Here is a 15,059-nt window from a genome sequence, read left to right on the forward strand (position 1 = left end):
CGGCCCATCGTGTCCGCGCCGGCCGACAAAGAGCCGCACGGCCCTCGGTCAGCAGCCCTGAAGGTTACATATAAACCTATGAACAATGGCGGACAGGTAAAGAGCACCCAGCCCAACCAGTCCGCCTCACACAACTGCGACACCCCTTTCACTGAAACATTCTACACTCCACCCCAACCATGTGATCTCCTGGGAGAGGCAAAAAACAGATAAAAACCCAGGCCAATTGGGGAAAAAAGAAATCTGGGAAAATTCCTCCCCGACCAGGTGATCGACACTAGTCCAGGAGATCACCCTGGCCGTATTCGATTCCCTCCAGTACTTACCATCATATCTGCGCCAGCCAACAAAGAGGTATATCCAGTCTAATCCCAATTACCGGCTCTAGGTCCGTAACCCTGCAGGTTACGGCACTTTATTGTGCCCATCCAAGCACCTTTTAAATGCGGTGAGGGTTTTACAGGTGTATTATGTGTAGAGTGGGTGAAACAAGCCCAGATTGAGAAACCAACGACCGGAGCCCCAAGGATGTCTGAAAAAACATACAGCCCGAAATTGGGTCTGGACCTCTTTCAGGCGTCTCTCACGGAGGCCTAAAACAGAAATTAGGCCCCCTACTCTCTGCAAACGCGGGGGCCGAATGACGTGTAGCCCCCCCGCACAGACATAGAAACATAGAAAATAGGTGCAGGAGTAGGCCATTCGGCCCTTCTAGCCTGCACCACCATTCAATGAGTTCATGGCTGAACATGAAACTTCAGTACCCCATTCCTGCTTTCTCGCCATACCCCTTGATTCCCCTAGTAGTAAGGACTTCATCTAACTCCCTTTTGAATATATTTAGTGAATTGGCCTCAACAACTTTCTGTGGTAGAGAATTCCACAGGTTCACCACTCTCTGGGTGAAGAAGTTTCTCCTTATCTCGGTCCTAAATGGCTTACCCCTTATCCTTAGACTGTGTCCCCTGGTTCTGGACTTCCCCAACATTGGGAACATTCTTCCTGCATCCAACCTGTCCAAAACCGTCAGAATTTTAAACATTTCTATGAGGTCCCCTCTCACTCTTCTGAACTCCAGTGAATACAAGCCCAGTTGATCCAGTCTTTCTTGATAGGTCAGTCCCACCATCCCGGGAATCAGTCTGGTGAATCTTCGCTGCACTCCCTCAATAGCAAGAATGTCCTTCCTCAAGTTAGGAGACCAAAACTGTACACAATACTCCAGGTGTGGCCTCACCAAGGCCCTGTACAACTGTAGCAACACCTCCCTGCCCCTGTACTCAAATCCCCTCGCTATGAAGGCCAACATGCCATTTGCTTTCTTAACCGCCTGCTGTACCTGCATGCCAACCTTCAATGACTGATGTACCATGACACCCAGGTCTCGTTGCACCTCCCCTTTTCCTAATCTGTCACCATTCAGATAATAGTCTGTCTCTCTGTTTTTACCACCAAAGTGGATAACCTCACATTTATCCACATTATACTTCATCTGCCATGCATTTGCCCACTCACCTAACCTATCCAAGTCACTCTGCAGCCTCATAGCATCCTCCTCGCAGCTCACACTGCCACCCAACTTAGTGTCATCCGCAAATTTGGAGATACTACATTTAATACCCTCATCTAAATCATTAATGTACAATGTAAACAACTGGGGCCCCAGCACAGAACCCTGCGGTACCCCACTAGTCACTGCCTGCCATTCCGAAAAGTACCCATTTACTCCTACTCTTTGCTTCCTGTCTGACAACCAGTTCTCAATCCACGTCAGCACACTACCCCCAATCCCATGTGCTTTAACTTTGCACATTAATCTCCTGTGTGGGACCTTGTCGAAAGCCTTCTGAAAGTCCAAATATACCACATCAACTGGTACTCCTTTGTCCACTTTATTGGAAACATCCTCAAAAAATTCCAGAAGGTTTGTCAAGCATGATCTCCCTTTCACAAATCCATGCTGACTTGGACCTATCATGTCACCATTTTCCAAATGCGCTGCTATGACATCCTTAATAATTGATTCCATCATTTTACCCACTACTGAGGTCAGGCTGACCGGTCTATAATTCCCTGCTTTCTCTCTCCCTCCTTTTTTAAAAAGTGGGGTTACATTGGCTACCCTCCACTCGATAGGAACTGATCCAGAGTCAATGGAATGTTGGAAAATGACTGTCAATGCATCCGCTATTTCCAAGGCCACCTCCTTAAGTACTCTGGGATGCAGTCCATCAGGCCCTGGGGATTTATCGGCCTTCAATCCCATCAATTTCCCCAACACAATTTCCCGACTAATAAAGATTTCCCTCAGTTCCTCCTCCTTACTAGACCCTCTGACCCCTTTTATATCCGGAAGGTTGTTTGTGTCCTCCTTAGTGAATACTGAACCAAAGTACTTGTTCAATTGGTCTGCCATTTCTTTGTTCCCCGTTATGACTTCCCCTGATTCTGACTGCAGGGGACCTACGTTTGTCTTTACTAACCTTTTTCTCTTTACATACCTATAGAAACTTTTGCAATCCGCCTTAATGTTCCCTGCAAGCTTCTTCTCGTACTCCATTTTCCCTGCCCTAATCAAACCCTTTGTCCTCCTCTGCTGAGTTCTAAATTTCTCCCAGTCCCCAGGTTCGCTGCTATTTCTGGCCAATTTGTATGCCATTTCCTTGGCTTTAATACTATCCCTGATTTCCCTAGATAGCCACGGTTGAGCCACCTTCCCTTTTTTATTTTTACGCCAGACAGGAATGTACAATTGTTGTAGTTCATCCATGTGGTCTCTAAATGTCTGCCATTGCCCATCCACAGTCAACCCCTTAAGTATCATTAGCCAATCTATCTTAGCCAATTCATGCCTCATACCTTCAAAGTTACCCTTCTTTAAGTTCTGGACTATGGTCTCTGAATTAACTGTTTCATTCTCCATCCTAATGCAGAATTCCACCATATTATGGTCACTCTTCCCCAAGGGGCCTCGCACAATGAGATTGCTAATTAATCCTCTCTCATTACACAACACCCAGTCTAAGATGGCCTCCCCCCTAGTTGGTTCCTTGACATATTGGTCTAGAAAACTATCCCTTATGCACTCCAGGAAATCCTCTTCCACCGTATTGCTTCTAGTTTGGCTGGCCCAATCTATGTGCATATTAAAGTCACCCATTATAACTGCTGCACCTTTATTGCATGCACTCCTAATTTCCTGTTTGATGCCCTCCCCAACATCACTACTACTGTTTGGAGGTCTGTACACAACTCCCACTAACGATTTTTGCCCTTTAGTGTTCTGCAGCTCTACCCATATAGATTCCACATCATCCAAGCTAATGTCCTTCCTAACTATTGAATTAATCTCCTCTTTAACCAGCAATGCTACCCCACCTCCTTTTCCTTTTATTCTATCCTTCCTGAATGTTGAATACCCCTGGATGTTGAGTTCCCAGCCCTGATCATCCTGGAGCCACGTCTCCGTAATCCCAATCACATCATATTTGTTAACATCTATTTGCACAGTTAATTCATCCACCTTATTGCGGATACTCCTTGCGTTAAGACACAAAGCCTTCAGGCTTGCTTTTTTAACACCCTTTGTCCTTTTAGAATTTTGCTGTACAGTGGCCCTTTTTGTTTTTTGCCTTGGGTTTCTCTGCCCTCCACTTTTCCTCATCTCCTTTCTGTCTTTTGCTTTTGTCTCCTTTTTGTTTCCCTCTGTCTCCCTGCATTGGTTCCCATCCCCCTGCCATATTAGTTTAACTCCTGCCCAACAGCACTAGCAAACACTCCCCCTAGGACATTGGTTCCGATTCTGCCCAGGTGCAGACCGTCCGGTTTATACTGGTCCCACCTCTCCCAGAACCGGTTCCAATGCCCCAAGAATTTGAATCCCTCCCTGCTGCACCACTGTTCAAGCCACATATTCATCTGCGCTATCCTGCGATTCCTACACTGACTAGCACGTGGCACTGGTAGCAATCCCGAGATTACTACTTTTGAGGTCCTACTTTTTAATTTAGCTCCTAGCTCCTTAAATTCTTTTCGTAGTACCTCATCCCTTTTGGCCAGTCTGGCAGGGCTCGGGACTATTCAGCGGTCTCCAACAAAGGTTAAGATGGAGACAGGTAGCAGGTGCATCGTTCCTCTGCCGACACTAAAGTTGTTGCAATCTGCCCCTCGCCCAGCTGATGCTCCCCCCCCCGCCCCAACCCCACTTCCCCAGGAATTAACACAGCAGCTGGCGACGAGGTGTGAGACGCAATATTCGTCATCTTCAATAAGCGAGCTTCCTGCGGAGACACAAAATGCCCATTCGTAACTTGTTAATGAGGCCCACGGACCGCTTCAGGCCGGACTCAGGTTGGGTGGGTGTTACCTGCACAGCACTGGAGATTGGCAGAGTAAAGCTCCTTCTACACTGTCCCATCAAACACTCATGGGTTAGATACAGAGTAAAGCTCCTTCTACACTGTCTCATGAAACACTCCCAAGGCAGGTACAGCACGGGGTTAGATACAGAGTAAAGCTCCCTCTACACTGTCCATCAAACACTCCCAGGGTAGGTACAGGGGGTTAGATACAGAGTAAAGCTCCCTCTACACTGTCCATCAAACACTCCCAGGGCAGGTACAGCATGGGGTTAGATACAGAGTAAAGCTCCCTCTACACTGTCCATCAAACACTCCCAGGGCAGGTACAGCATGGGGTTAGATACAGAGTAAAGCTCCCTCTACACTGTCTCATCAAACACTCCCAGGGCAGGTACAGCACGGGTTAGATACAGAGTAAAGCTCCCTCTACATTGTCCCATCAAACACTCCCAGGGCAGGTACAGCATGGGGTTAGATACAGAGTAAAGCTCCCTCTACACTGTCTCATCAAGCACTCCCAGGGCAGGTACAGCACGGGGTTAGATACAGAGTAAAGCTCCCTCTACACTGTCCCTTCAAACACTCCCAGAGCAGATACAGGGGGTTAGATACAGAGTAAAGCTCCCTCTACACTGTCCTATCAAACACTCCCAGGGCAGGTACAGCACGGGTTAGATACAGAGTAAAGCTCCCTCTACATTGTCCCATCAAACACTCCCAGGGCAGGTACAGCACGGGGTTAGATACAGAGTAAAGCTCCCTCTACACTGTCTCATCAAGCACAGTGTTAGGATACGGGACAGCAGCGTTTTGGATGAGCTGAAGTTTAGGGACTGTGCTCAGTTTGTTCGATGCGCTGGTGTTTGCTCAGTGTGACATGCCGTCCCTTGTCCACAGGTGCAGCTGATAAACGATGCCTATAACCTGATCATAGATGCTGTGCTTGGGCTGTCCGATGAGGCGGGGCTGAAGGAGTTGTACTGCAACATCCTAACCACAATGAAGCACGTGAAGATCCCAACCATCAGCATCGATGTCCCATCAGGTGCGACAAAGATCTTCCTTTACTGACTCACAATGTTGCGGCCATTCAGCCCATCGAGCCCGTGCCGGCTCTGTGACAGAGCGATCCAATCAGTCCCACTCCCCCCGCTCTTTCCCCATATCCCTACAACTTTCTACCTTTCCAGTATTTATCCAATTCCCCGTTTGAAAGTCATGATTGAATCTGCTCCCACCGCCCTTTCAGGCAGCGCGTTCCCGATCACAACAACTCGCTGCGTAAAAACATTCTCCCCCATTTCCCCCTCTGGTCCTTTTGCCGATTATCGGCAATCTGTGTCCCTCTGGTTACTGACCCTCCTGCCCCGGGGAATAGTTGCTCCTTATTTACTCATGATTTTGAACATCTTTATTAAATCTCCCCTTAACCATCTTTGCGCCAAGGAGAAAATCCCCAGCTTCTCCAGTCCCTCTCCACATAACTGAAGTCCCTCATCTCCCGGGACCGTTCCGGTAAATCCCCAACACACCCTCTCCAAGGCCTTCACATCCTTCCTACAGTATGGTGCCCAGAATTGGCCACAATACTTCAGTGGGTCTTTCCAAAATCTCTTGGCTTGCCCACAGGACAAGGGTGGGGGTGGGGGAGGGGGCGGTGAGAGGGAGTTGAGCCTCGTTATCTCCTCCTCCAAAGTCCATGCACAGGTGTAGCTTCCCGGGACAGGGGTCGGGAGAGGAAAGCTTCATCATAGGCAGTCCCTCGGAATCGAGGAAGACTTGCTTCCACTCTTAGAATGAGTCCTTAGGTGACTGAACAGTCCAATATGGGAGCCACAGTCCCTGTCACAGGTGGGACAGACAGTGGTTGGGGAAAGGGGAGCGTGGGACTGGTTTGCCGCACGCTCCTTCCGCTGCCTGCGCTTGGTTTCTGCATGCTCTCGGCGACGAGGCTCGAGGTACTCAGCGTCTTCCCAGATGCTCTTCCTCCACTTAGGGCGGTCTTTGACCAGGGACTCCCAGGTGTCGGTGGGGATGTTGCACTTTATCAGGGAGGCTTTGAGAGTGTCCTTGTAACGTTTCCTCTGCCCACCTTTGGCTCGTTTGCCATGAAGGGGTTTCAAGTAGAGCGCTTGCTTGGGGAGTCTCGTGTCGGGCATGCGGACAATGTGGCCCCGCCCAGCGGAGTTGATCGAGTGTGGCAGGGGGATGGGAACCAATGCAGGGAGACAGAGGGAAACAAAATGGAGACAGAAGCAAAAGACAGAAAGGAGATGAGTAAAAGTGGAGGGCAGAGAAACCTAAGACAAAAAACAAAAAGGACCACTGTACAGCAAAATTCTAAAGGGTCAAAGTGTAATAAAAAGGCAAGCATGAAAGCTCGGTGCCTCAATGCGAGGTGTATTCGGAACCCAGGAGAGGGCTCTGAGCTAGTTCGAGTGGGTGAGAGCTCAGATGAACAGGACCCCAAGAAAGAATACAAAAGGCAGGAAGCAACAGAGCAGAGTAGCACTGGGGTAAGTGTAAACCACAAGGTGATAGGAAGGGACAATATGTATGAATATAAAGGGGCTGCAGGAGGGGTCAAAACTAAAAATCATGGTTTAAAAACTAGTATTAAAACACTCTACCTGAACGCACGCAGCATTCGAAATAAAGTAAATGAGTTGACGGCACAAATCATTACAAATGGGTATGATTTGGAGGCCATTACAGAAACGTGGTTACAGGGTGGCCAAGACTGGGAATTAAACATAAAGGGGTATCTGACGATTCGGAAGGATAGACAAGAAGGGAAAGGAGGTGGGGTAGCTCTGTTAATAAAGGATGATATCAGGGCAGTCGTGAGAGATGATATTGGCTCCAATGAACAAAATGTTGAATCATTGTGGGTGGAGATTAGAGATAGTAAGGGGAAAAAGTCACTGATGGGCGTAGTTTATAGGCCCCCAAATAATATCACGGTGGGGCTGGCAATAATCAAGGGAATAATGGAGGCATGTGAAAAAGGAACGGCAGTAATCATGGCGGATTTTAACCTACATACCGATTGGTCAAATCAAATTGCACGGGGTAGCCTGGAGGAGGAATTCATAGAATGCATACGAGATTGTTTCTTAGAACAGTATGTTACAGAACCTACAAGGGAGCAAGCGATCTTAGATCTGGTCCTGTGTAATGAGTCAGGAATAATAAACGATCTCCTAGTAAAAGATCCTCTCGGAATGAGTGATCACAGTATGGTTGAATTTGTAATACAGATTGAGGGTGAGGAAGTAGTGTCTCAAAAGAGCATACTATGCCTAAACAAAGCGGACTACAGTGGGATGAGGGCAGAGTTGGCTAAAGTAGACTGGAAACACAGACTAAACGGTGGCACAATTGAGGAACAGTGGAGGACTTTTAAGGAGCTCTTTCATAGTGCTCAACAAAAATATATTCCAGTGAAAAAGAAGGGCGGTAAGAGAAGGGATAACCAGCCATGGATAACCAAGGAAATAAATGAGAGTATCAAATTAAAAACTAATGCGTATAAGGTGGCCAAGGTTAGTGGGAAAATAGAAGATTGGGAAAATTTTAAACGACAGCAAAGAATGATGAAGAAAGCAATAAAGAAAGGAAAGATAGATTATGAAAGTAAACTTGCGCAAAACATAAAAACAGATAGTAAAAGCTTTTACCGATATATAAAACGGAAAAGAGTGACTAAAGTAAATGTTGGTCCCTTAGAAGATGAGAAGGGGGATTTAATAATGGGAAATGTGGAAATGGCTGAGACCTTAAACAATTATTTTGCTTCGGTCTTCACAGTGGAAGACACAAAAACCATGCCAAAAATTGCTGGTCACAGGAATGTGGGAAGGGAGGACCTTGAGATAATCACTATCACTAGGTGGGTAGTGCTGGACAGGCTAATGGGACTCAAGGTAGACAAGTCCCCTGGTCCTGATGAAATGCATCCCAGGGTATTAAAAGAGATGGCGGAAGTTATAGCAGATGCATTCGTTATAAACTACCAAAATTCTCTGGACTCTGGGGAGGTACCAGCGGATTGGAAAGTAGCTAATGTAACGCCTCTGTTTAAAAAAGGGGGCAGACAAAAGGCAGGTAACTATAGGCCGGTTAGTTTAACATCTGTAGTGGGGAAAATGCTTGAAACTATCATTAAGGAAGAAATAGCGGGACATCTAGATAGGAATAGTGCAATCAAGCAGACGCAGCATGGATTCATGAAGGGGAAATCATGTTTAACTAATTTGCTGGAATTCTTTGAGGATGTAACGAGCATGGTGGATAGAGGTGTACCGATGGATGTGGTGGATTTAGATTTCCAAAAGGCATTCGATAAGGTGCCACACAAAAGGTTACTGCAGAAGATAAAGGTACGCGGAGTCAGAGGAAATGTATTAGCATGGATCGAAAATTGGCTGGCTAACAGAAAGCAGAGAGTCGGGATAAATGTGTCCTTTTCGGGTTGGAAATCGGTGGTTAGTGGTGTGCCACAGGGATCGGTGCTGGGACCACAACTGTTTACAATATACATAGATGACCTGGAAGAGGGGACAGAGTGTAGTGTAACAAAATTTGCAGATGACACAAAGATTAGTGGGAAGACGGGTTGTGTAGAGGACACAGAGAGGCTGCAAAGAGATTTAGATAGGTTGAGCGAATGGGCGAAGGTTTGGCAGATGGAATACAATGTCGGAAAATGTGAGGTCATCCACCTTGGGAAAAAAAACAGTAAAAGGGAATATTATTTGAATGGAGAGAAATTACAACATGCTGCGGTGCAGAGGGACCTGGGGGTCCTTGTGCATGAATCCCAAAAAGTTAGTTTGCAGGTGCAGCAGGTAATCAGGAAGGCGAATGGAATGTTGGCCTTCATTGCGAGACGGATGGAGTACAAAAGCAGGGAGGTCCTGCTGCAACTGTACAGGGTATTGGTGAGGCCGCACCTGGAGTACTGCGTGCAGTTTTGGTCACCTTACTTAAGGAAGGATATACTAGCCTTGGAGGGGGTACAGAGACGATTCACTCGGCTGATTCCGGAGATGAGGGGGTTACCTTATGATGATAGATTGAGTAGACTGGGTCTTTACTCGTTGAAGTTCAGAAGGATGAGGGGTGATCTTATAGAAACATTTAAAATAATGAAAGGGATAGACAAGATAGAGGCAGAGAGGTTGTTTCCACTGGTCGGGGAGACTAGAACTAGGGGGCACAGCCTCAAAATACGGTGGAGCCAATTTAAAACTGAGTTGAGAAGGAATTTCTTCTCCCAGAGGGTTGTGAATCTGTGGAATTCTCTGCCCAAGGAAGCAGTTGAGGCTAGCTCATTGAATGTATTCAAATCACAGATAGATAGATTTTTAACCAATAAGGAATTAAGGGTTACGGGGAGCGGGTGGGTAAGTGGAGCTGAGTCCACGGCCAGATCAGCCATGATCTTTTTGAATGGCGGAGCAGGCTCGAGGGGCTAGATGGCCTACTCCTGTTCCTAATTCTTATGTTCTTATGTTCTTATGTGGCCAGTGCTGGGGATGTTGGCCTGGTCGAGGACGCTAATGTTGGTGTGTCTGTCTTCCCAGGGGATTTGCAGGATCTTGCAGAGACATAATTGGTGGTATTTCTCCAGTGACTTGAGGTGTCTACTGTACATGGTCCATGTCTCTGAGCCATACAGGAGGGCGGGTATTACTACAGCCCTGTAGACCATGAGCTTGATGGTGGATTTGAGGGCTTGGTCTTTGAACTCTCTTTTCCTCAGGTGGCCGAAGGCTGCACTGGTGCACTGGAGGCGATGTTGGATCTCCTCATTCGCTGCGCGGCAGCTGCAGGAAAAATGCAGGGAGCAGCGCCAGCCCTTATACATCCTTCAACCTTACAAAGGCCTTTGACACTGTCAACCGCGAGGGTCTATGGAGCGTTCTGCTTTGTTTCGGATGCCCCCAAAAGTTCGTCACCATCCTTTGCCTGCTCCGTGATGATATGCAGGCCGTGATCCTGACCAACGGATCCATCACAGACCCAATCCACGTCCGGACCGGGGTTAAACAGGGCTGCGTCATCGCCCCAACCCTCTTCTCAATCTTCCTCGCCGCCATGCTCCACCTCAGAATCAACAAGCTCCCCACTGGAGTGGAACTAAACTACAGAACCAGTGGGAAGCTGTTTAAGCTTCGCCGCCTCCAGGCCAGGTCCAAGATCACCCCAACCTCTGTCGTCTGATTACCTTACCACCCCTTCATAGCCCCAGGCCACCCGAGGCCGCTATCCGTGGTCAGAATGGAGGTGATTGGGTAATTCCCCTGTCATTCACGGCCACAGCCCGCACTGCTGCCAGTGACTGGGACTGATATAACGCACTATCATTTGTATTGTATAACTATCCGCCACTCACTGCGTTTTGTGTACAATTAACCCTGCTATTATTGGGAGACTTTGCTGTAGTTTCGATCATGAGTTCTGTTTGCTGCAGTTCGCGGAGACTCTTTCTAAATAGCCTCTGTTTGCAGTGAGTCCGGCGCCCCCCCCCACACCCCCACCCCAGCAGCACCCCCCCCCACACCCCCCCCCCCACACCCCCCCCCCACACCCCACCCCCCACACCCCCACCCCAGCACCCCCCCCCCCCGCCTTCCAACTGTCTTTCCGATGAGACATTAAACCGAGGCCCCGTCTGCTCTCTCAGGTGGATGTAAAAGATCCCAGGGCACTATTTCGAAGAAGAGCAGGGGAGTTCTCCCCGGTGTCCTGGGGCCAATATTTATCCCTCAACCAACATCACTAAAACAGATTATCTGGTCATTATCACATTGCTGTGTGTGGGAGCTTGCTGTGCGCAAATTGGCTGCTGCGTTTCCCACATTACAACAGTGATTGCACTCCAAAAGTACTTCATTGGTTGTAAAGCGCTTTGAGACGTCCGGTGGTCGTGAAAGGCGCTATATAAATGCAAGTATTTCTTTTCTCTTTCAATGGTGGACACAGTGGTGTCAATACTTACTTCATTTTTTTGTTCATTCCTGGGATGTGGGTGTCGCTGGCAAGGCCGGCATTTATTGCCCCTTGAGAAGGTGGTGGTGAACCGCCTTCTTGAACCGCTGCAGTCCGTGTGGTGAAGGTGCTCCCACAGTGCTGTTAGGGGATTTCCGGGACTTTGACCCAGCGATGATGAAGATCAAGCTGAGCTGGGCAAAGGGCGAGGTTTGAGGTTAGGCCCGGAAACCGTGCACATCTGAGTCCGCAACAGGGGCCAAATTCTTATAATTTAAATAGAGAGATATTGCAAAGTGCTGCAGTACAGAGGGACCTGGGGGTCCTTGTGTATGAAACACAAATGTTAGTATGCAGGTACGGCAAGTGATCAGGAAGACAAATGGAATGTTGGCCTTTATTGCAAGGGGAATGGAGTATCAAAGCAGGGAAGTCCTGCTACAATTGTACAGGGTATTGGTGAGGCCACACCTGGAGTACTGCGTGCAGTATGGGTCTCCGTATTTAAGGGAGGATATACTTGCATTGGAGGCTGTTCAAAGAAGGTTCACTAGGTTGATTCCGGAGATGAAGGGGTTGACTTATGAAGATAGGTTGAGCAGGTTGGGCCTCTACTCATTGGAGTTCAGAAGAATGAGAGGTGAAACGTATAAGATACTGAGGTGGATTGACAGGGTGGATGCAGAGAGGATATTTCCCCTCGTGGGGGGATCTAGAACTAGGGGGTATAGTTTCAGAATAAGGGGCCGCCCATTTAGAATTGAGATGAGGAGGAATTTCTTCTCTCAGAGGGTTGTAAATCTGTGGAAGTCTCTGCCCCAGAGAGCTGTGGAGGCTGGGTCATTGAATATATTTAAGGTGGAGATAGACAGATTTTTGAGTGATAAGGGAGTCAAGGGTTATGGGGAGCGGGCAGGGAAGTGGAGCTGAGTCCATGATCAGATCAGCCATGATCTCATTGAATGGTGGAGCAGGCTCGAGGGGCCGAATGGCCGACTCCTGCTCCTATTTCTTATGTTCTTATGTTCTTCCATCGGATCTGGCCTGACTTTAATGGCAAGTTCTTTTTTGTTTTGAACAGGCTGGGACATTGAGAAGGGGAAGGGTGATGGCATCAGTCCCGAGGTCCTGATTTCCCTCGCCGCGCCAAAGAAATGCGCCACACAATTTTCTGGAAAGTACCATTTTCTGGCTGGCCGCTTCCTGCCCTATGACCTCCAGAAGAAGTACGACCTTAACCCCCCAGACTACCCGGGCACTGACTGCATCGTGCAGCTTTAAGGAGAGAGTGTGTCGAGGCGATGGATTCAAACCGTGAAGGGGACTGATCTGAACTAAAAGCAGGCCTGGGTGAAACGTGGCATCGACTCCTGCATTCTCCACCTACTCCTGGGATCCGCTCTACCAGTTCCTTCAACCCCACCAAAACCCGGAAAATGCATCTCCTCGAAAAAGGATTCGGACTGCGTTCTACATCAGCGCAGTTCAGTTTTTGTTTAGTTTAATCCGGTCCGGATTCTGTGTTTCTTGTGTTGAGAATTGTGACGTATATTTTTTTTCCAAATTTCATCAAAACAACTTTGCTGCAGAAATTGATCTTCGTGCGGCGTCAAGGGCGATGGCCAGGTCCATGGTCGACGCACTTGAGTGTCAGCCGGGGCTCAGTGGGCAGCACTCTCGCCTCGGAGTCAGAAGGTTGTGGGGTCAGGTCCCACTCCAGGGACTCGAGCACAAAAATCCAGGCTGACACTCCAGTGCAGTGCTGAGGGAGCCCCGCACTGTCGGAGGTGCGTCTTTTGGATGAGACGTTAAACCGAGGCCCCGTCTGCTCTCTCAGGTGGATGTAAACAATCCCATGGTCACTATTTCGAAGAAGAGCAGGGGAGTTCTCCCCGGTGTTCTGGGGCCAATATTTATCCCTTAATCAACATCACTGAAACAGATTATTTGATCATTATCACATTGCTGTATGTGGGAGCTTGCTGTGCGCAAATTGTCTGCTGCGTTTCCCACATTACAACAGTGACTACACTCCAAAAGTACTTCATTGGCTGTAAAGCGCTTTGGGACATCCAGTGGTTGTGAAAGGCGCTATATAATTGCAAGTCTTTCTTTTTTCTTTCCACTTTTTGTGACTTTTTTATAACCCGCTCAGCCAGCTGCTTATCGGGGTTTTAGGGACCTGGACATTTCACACGCGTGCAAATTATTCAATAATCCTCGTAGTTTCCCTGCCTTGCTGCCCGGGGAGAAGGTGATGTAGTTTTAGCGATGGTGATGGGAGGGATGCTTGAGCTGACTTGGGAGGGTTCCTACTTTGACCTGTGTCTGTGCTGGGTCAGCTGGGGTAACACTAGGGAAGGTCGCTGTTGGTTCTCCGTGACCTGATCGAGTGGGGGGAGTGGGGGGTGGGGGGGCGGGGAATGTGGGTGGAAGTGAGCCAGATCCCCGTTTTTGATCCCTAAGCAGTAATCCACATCCCCCCCCCGCCCCCACTCTCCATCCTGCAAAGTGCTCGCCTGTAAGGAAGTCGGGTGAGGTCAGCATTTGCCTTGACTGTGGTGCACCCCACGGTTGATCAACATGCGCCTCCCTGTCTATGCTTGTGCATGCCTAACGGCCGACTGGGCGAGATACTATCAGGTTTACAGAACTCTCTACAGGAGCAGGACTCAGCGGAGGACGGGAAGAAGGGGAAGGGAGTGGGGAGACGAGGAAATGAATGCTTAACTTAGGGCGATCGACATCTCCCTGAGGCCACGTAGGAAACCTTCTCTTTGTGCGAAAGTGATCCTAAGTGCTGCAGTAGTAATTTCTGAACTGTGCTGTGTGTGAATCTCAGGGAATGGCTGTTTGTTTTGATGGTGAAGGTGTGTAAATGAATGGTCACCAACGCATCCGATAGGGAGGGGAGGCGGAGTGGGATGGGAGGGTGCTCATATCGAGGTTGGCTCAATCGTTGCTGCAATAATTCCGCAGCATGGTCAGCAGGCACCATGAAACGCTGGAAATATGGAGCCAAGCAGGTCTTTCGTACAGTGAGTCCAGAACTCGAGATAAGAACAGAAGAAATAGGAGCAGGAGTCGGCCATTCGGCCCCTCGAGCCTGCTCCGCCATTCAATAAGATCATGGCTGATCCGATCATGGACTCAGCTCCACTTCCCCGCCCGCTCCCCATAACCCTTTACTCCCTTATCGCTCAAAAATCTGTCTATCTCCACCTTAAATATATTCAATGACCCAGCCTCCACAGCTCTCTGGGGCAGAGAATTCCACAGATTTACAACCCTCTGAGAGAAGAAATGTCTCCTCATCTCAGTTTTAAATGGGCGGCCCCTTATTCTGAAATGCAATTAAAAAATCCTATAGGTCTTGGACTTATGTTTTTGAGCGATAAAGGAGTAAAGGGTTATGGGGAGCGGGCAGGGAAGTGGAGCTGAGTCCATGATCAGATCAGCCATGATCTTATTAAATGGAGGAGCAGGCCGACTCCTGCTCCTATTTCTTATGTGCTTAAGAAGCAACCAGAAGATGTCATTAATTCTGGGGTGTGGTGTGCATTGGGCTACCCTCCCTCAAAAACAAGGCTATTGATGGTTAGAAAGGGTCCAGGGAAGAGTGACCTGGGTGAGTTCAGGTCTCAAGGCACTCAGTCAAGAGCAAGGTCAGGGCGACAGAATACACTGGCATTGGAGCGAGTA

The 15,059-nt window shown here is 48.5% G+C and overlaps 1 protein-coding gene across 1 annotated transcript in view; it reads left to right on the plus strand.

Annotated features, from left to right (window-relative positions):
• The window catches only part of yjefn3 (YjeF N-terminal domain containing 3), a 160,221-nt gene extending 145,750 nt beyond the window's left edge, over positions 1-14,471 (plus strand). Inside the window, exons 5-6 of the mRNA XM_070860759.1 lie at positions 5,259-5,406; positions 12,439-14,471. Coding sequence (XP_070716860.1) covers positions 5,259-5,406; positions 12,439-12,638 — 348 coding nt within the window. The 3' untranslated portion in view covers positions 12,639-14,471. The remainder of the gene's footprint in view (positions 1-5,258; positions 5,407-12,438) is intronic.
• Positions 14,472-15,059: the final 588 nt, after the last annotated feature.

Source organism: Pristiophorus japonicus, chromosome 18 (genome assembly GCF_044704955.1).
Source record: "Pristiophorus japonicus isolate sPriJap1 chromosome 18, sPriJap1.hap1, whole genome shotgun sequence".
Classification (NCBI taxonomy): Eukaryota; Metazoa; Chordata; class Chondrichthyes; family Pristiophoridae; genus Pristiophorus; species Pristiophorus japonicus.